General features: G+C 49.4%; 1 protein-coding gene across 1 annotated transcript in view; it reads left to right on the top strand.

Moving 5' to 3' along the window:
• Window positions 1-1,457: 1,457 nt before the first annotated feature.
• nsg2 (neuronal vesicle trafficking associated 2) overlaps window positions 1,458-5,584 on the top strand; it is a gene marked incomplete at both ends in the record, with an annotated part of 36,255 nt that continues 32,128 nt past the window's right edge. The window contains one exon of the mRNA XM_084452515.1: window positions 1,458-1,586. Coding sequence (XP_084308641.1) covers window positions 1,458-1,586 — 129 coding nt within the window. The remainder of the gene's footprint in view (window positions 1,587-5,584) is intronic.

The raw sequence follows: 5,584 nt of genomic DNA, 5'->3' as shown, positions 1-5,584 counted from the left end.
GTAACCCTAGTTCTATGAGTGGAGCCCCACAGGGAACAGACTTTGCTGAGCCCGCAGTCTGCTCGCTGAAAATTTCGGTTAGGAGCAGATGTGCAGGCGAAGCCCGCTTATACAGTGGTGCACCGGACCTGGTTTGACACAGGTGTGTGTATGTTTTTTTTTTTCTTCAGTCAGTTAAGTTTTACTAGCCAATAGGAGCTAGCCCTGTGGCTCCGCTCCACTCATAGAAATAGGGTTACAATGTGTAACCATTCATTTGTATTATAATTGTTTTTTTTAAAAGACAGATGTTTGCATTATTGGGGAAAAAAAATTTGACCTTTAAGATATGTATTTGAATACCACTAGGATTGTATTGCACATATGATCATATTTACCTCCTCGCTATTGCATGTTGTGCTATTGTACTATTTTACGCTGTCCTGTCTTGTCCTTGCACCTTGTCTGTTTATTGTTATTCACCCACAATACAAAGCAAATTCATCATATGTATGAACTTATATGGACAGAATCAATCTGATTCAGATTCTATAACTATTATCCAGTGGGTGGGAGGGAACCCCAGGCCCTGCACTTTCAGCACTACATCGCTAGATGGCAGCAGAGACTCAAATAAAGACGCGGCCGCCTTGCCTCGGTCTGGCAAAACAAATGTTGAATTTCATTCAAGAGTTCCCCTAGAGGAAGCGAGACCGGTTGCAGAGTACAAGGGAAGGCTGCGATTGGCTAGTGGGCTGGGTTACCTAGGGAGACGCCAGCCAGCCAGTTTTCTCTACGCTCGCATCAGCACCGCTGCCGCTCCGCTCACCCCGCGTCACCGCCCGTTCCTCCTCCGCCGCGCCGCGCTTCTCCCACTACGTCCTTCGTTTTTAGAAACAAAACATACACAAGAGAAGCGAGGGAACTTAAAAGACGTAAGTAGCCTACATATCTGTGTGTTGATTGTGTGTGTTTATGTGCGATATCTGAGATCAACGTTGCAGATGCAGCCTTCCCATCTGGCCTCGGAGACGGTATTTATCTGGCCGCTGTGTCTGTCTCGCGCCCACACGTTGACATAATAGGTGGCTCTTTACCTGCATTTTGTGAATTGGATACGGGGACGTTCTAATTCATTCACGCATTTAGCTCAAAACAGATAAATGAATCCTCTGAATCACTTTAAAGGTTATTTAATCGCCATTCATCCGAATTCATCCTAATTCCCCATAGTTTGCCTACGGCTGAAATATCAAAATGCTCTGTTATTTGGACTTGGGCTTAACTAATCTTATCAGAGGTAAAATGTAAGTCCATGGCCAATTGTTTGAGACAATTGTTTTTAGACTATTACTTTAGGAAGAAACTGGAATAATTCAACAGGGTATTATGGCTTTACTATAATAGCGATGCATCTCTTTTGCAGCCTATTCACAGTGTTCTTGTCGGAAAAGGGATCACATCATCAGCCGTTAAAGATGGTCAAACTGGGAAGCAACCTACAAGACAAGGGCGCCAAGGCCGTGAGCGTGGAGGACGGCTTCCAGAGCGTGCCCCTCATCACCCCGCTGGACGTGGGCAGCCTGCAGTGCCACGCGCCTGACAAGGTACGCTCACGGAGGGCCAGTCTCCGGGGGGTCGGTGGACCGCGTCTCCTCTGGTCCGCCTGTCTCTACACCCCCCCCCCCCCCCCCCTCTCTCTCTCTCTTTCTCTCTCTCTCTCTCTCTCTCTCCCTTTCTGTTCCATTGTATTGCTCTGAAAAACAGCAGGCACATCTCTCCATCATCCATCTCAGAGTGTCTTCACATCAAAGCAGCCTTGGGGGTCTGGGAGAGGGGCAGGGCTGGGGGGGGGAGAGGAGCAGAGAAGGAGGAAGAGGGGCAGGGCTGGGGGAGGAAGAGGGGCAGGGCTGGGGGAGGAAGAGGGGGAGGGCTGGGGGAGGAAGAGGGGCAGGGCTGGGGGAGGAAGAGGGGCAGGGCTGGGGGAGGAAGAGGGGCAGAGGGGGAGGAAGAGGGGCAGGGCTGGGGGAGGAAGAGGGGCAGAGGGGGAGGAAGAGGGGCAGGGCTGGGGGAGGACGAGGGGCAGGTCTGGGGGAGGAAGAGGGGGAGGGCTGGGGGAGGAAGAGGGGGAGGGCTGGGGGAGGACGAGGGGCAGGTCTGGGGGAGGAAGAGGGGCAGAGAGGGAGGAAGAGGGGGAGGGCTGGGGGAGGAAGAGGAGCAGAGAGGGAGGAAGAGGGGCAGGGCTGGGGGAGGAAGAGGAGCAGAGAGGGAGGAAGAGGGGCAGGGCTGGGGGAGGAAGAGGGGCACAGGGGGAGGAAAAGGGGCAGGGCTGGGGGAGGACGAGGGGCAGGTCTGGGGGAGGAAGAGGGGGAGGACAGGACAGGAGGGAGGAAGGTGCCATGAGAGGATGTATAGTGGTCATCCTGAATACTGAAAGATTTTTTTTTGTTGTTGCTAAAACAAAACAAATGGAGACAACCATGTTGTTGTGGCATTGAGGATGTGCTGATTGGTCCCTCCTCTGGGGTTCTGGCATCTTCCAGTAACTCCAGTGTAATTTTGATGCAGCTCATCTTCTCAGGATTTAGCCCTAATTCTGGACTAAGATTATCCTCCAAGGCAGTCATTGTTAGTTAAGGGAGTTGTGTGTATTTAATCTGATTCTTGGGGGTTGTGTGAGTTGAATCCCAGTCTGGGGTTGTGTGAGTTGAATCCCAGTCTGGGGTTGTGTGAGTTGAATCCCAGTCTGGGTTTATGTGAGTTGAATCCCAGTCTGGGGGTTGTGTGTCTAAAATGAAAGGTCTGCAGAGCAGGGCTTAATTCCCCTTTCACCTGGGCCTCCGTTTAGGTCAGCATTATCTCTGCTACACCTGCTAGCTTCCGCTGCTTGACACTTCACACACTGACATGCGTCAGTCTGACACGGCTCCCTGACGAGGTGTGTGTGTATGTGTGTGTGTGTGAGCGTGTGCTCTGTCATGTCCTGTCACACCTCGTTTTTTTGGGAGATAGACTAACACATCCTGTTTATCGCATAGCAGTGCTATTACCACTGTGAACCTGTCCTGTCTATCCTTCCCCATGGCTCCAGGTGACATCACTGAACACTCAGGGTGTTTTCTGGGTTGATTAACACCTACGGAGGGGCCAGCAGCCCCGGCGTTGAGAGCAGGTAGAGAGCCAGGCTGTCAGAACAGCACGACCCACATCAGAGAAGGTTTCTAAGGACGGGGTAATTACTGGCTATTAGAGACGCTATGCTAGTAGATTTCCCCTGGGAGCTGGGTGTGTGTGTTTGTGTGTGTGTGTGTATGTGTGTGTGTGTGTGTGTGTGTGTGTGTGTGTGTGTGTGTGTGTGTGTGTGTGTGTGCGTGCGTGCGTGTGTGTATGTGTGTAGAGTATGGTTGGAGAATGATTGGGAGTATGGTTGGATTATAGTTGGAGTAATAGTTGGAGTAAGGTTTAGTAACCACATTACACAATAGTGTGAGCAGAGGTGTCTCTCTCTCTCTCTCTCTCTCTCTCTGTCTCTCTCTCTCTCCTTTCCATCTCTCCCTTCCGCTCTACTCTCCTCTCATGTCCAATCAGGGAATCGATAGCAACTCAAGCGCCGGGGCCATGTGTGACTGTTCTCTGATCTTGTCTGTGTTGAGAGAGGAGGGTCGTGTGATTGACAGGTAGAGAGACACAAGCTAATTGCTGTAGTAACGATCTAGGAAACCAGGAACTGCTCTGAAGAGTGAGAGGTAGAGTAGGTAGTATATTAAATACCAGAATGAGAGGTAGAGTAGGTAGTATATTAAATACCAGAGTGAGAGGTAGAGTAGGTAGTATATTAAATACCAGAGTGAGAGGTGGAGTAGGTAGTATATTAAATACCAGAGTGAGAGGTGGAGTAGGTAGTATATTAAATACCAGAGTGAGAGGTAGAGTAGGTAGTATATTAAATACCAGAGTGAGAGGTAGAGTAGGTAATATATTAAATACCAGAGTGAGAGTTAGAGTACGGTAGGTAGTATATTAAATGCCAGAGTGAGAGTTAGAGTACGTTAGGTAGTATATTAAATGCCTTTGGGTTTTTTCTTAGTTCCTTTGGACCCCCATTGATTCCTGGGACTTGATCCAGCATGTGACCACTCCTTGCTGCACACACACACACACACACACACACACACACACACACACTTGCATACACACTCGCCCACACACACACACACACACACACACACACACACACACACACACACACACACACACACACACTTGCATACACAATCGCGTGCACACACACACACACACACACACACACACACACACACACTCGCATACACACTCACGCACACACGCACAAGCACGCATGCATGCACACACGCACACACCTAGCCTACAGAGTCTGTTCTCTGAATGAGGAAGCAGCCAATCATCTTGATAACGGGCTCCTTCAAATCACCCAGGGAGCGAATCGGCCCCGTGACAAGAGGGTAATTCAGGGGGAGAATGACCTGTCAAGGTGATTGGGGGCGGCACTGGGGACGGTGATTGCACTGTTCATTACGCCAGGCCAGCGAGACACTGTCTCCGCTCTGGGAATACACTTCCTGGATCTGCTGTTGTTGGTTTGCTGACAGCTGGCAGACTATTGGTCAGCTGGGTGAGAGGAGGTGGATCAGACTATTGGTCAGCTGGGTGAGAGGAAGTGGATCAGACTATTGGTCAGCTGGGTGAGAGGAGGTGGATCAGACTGTTGGTCAGCTGGGTGAGAGGAGGTGGCTCAGACTATTGGTCAGCTGGGTGAGAGGAGGTGGATCAGACTATTGTTCAGCTGGATGAGAGGCGGTGGATGTGGGTGGTAGGCATGGAGACAGGATCCAGATTATTGTTCATGATGTGGAGGGTGTTTACTAAGGGGACTCTGTGGGCCGGAGCATGACGTCACAAAGGGGCTGGATCCGCCCCCACAGGGCCCGCTCTGTCGGGATCCCAACCATGACGTCATTCACAGCATGGTAGGGCTGCACAATTAATCGTGAATTAATCGAAATTGCGATTGTGACCTCCGCGATTAACTAATCGCAAAATGCCGCAATTAATGTGATTAATAATTTTGCTTTGAATTGAGTGGGCTAGGATGAATCACAGGCGCTTATGCTGTCTGACCAATCACATGCGTTCCTGCTGAGTGCGCTGTGCGCAGCAATTTCACTGAGAAGACAGATAGCAGTAGGTCAAGAACAGTGTCACAAGAGTACCTGCAGCAGTGAGTAGTGAAAAAATGAGCGAAAACGAGGTCAGTGAGTTAGTAGCAAGAAAGGGGTCAACGTCTGTGATTTGGGAGCATTTTGGTTATTATATATATATAATATGATATATTAAATATTAATCACTATTATTAATCGCAATTACCATTTTGAAGCAAATAATCGCAATTATTATCTTTTGTCATAATCGTGCGGCCCTACAGCATGGCCACCAGCAACAAGTGCACTTGTAGCAAAAATGGCAACTAAAAAATGGCCTTAAAGTCGGACTGAAATTGGTTTGCTTATATTTTCTACTACCCTTGGTGGCAAAGTAGGTGTTGTCAAATGTATTATCAAATCATTTG

Source organism: Borostomias antarcticus, assembly GCF_949987555.1.
Source record: "Borostomias antarcticus genome assembly, chromosome: 1".
In the NCBI taxonomy this organism is placed as follows: Eukaryota; Metazoa; Chordata; class Actinopteri; order Stomiiformes; family Stomiidae; genus Borostomias; species Borostomias antarcticus.
This window is presented reverse-complemented; position numbering and strand designations above follow the sequence as displayed.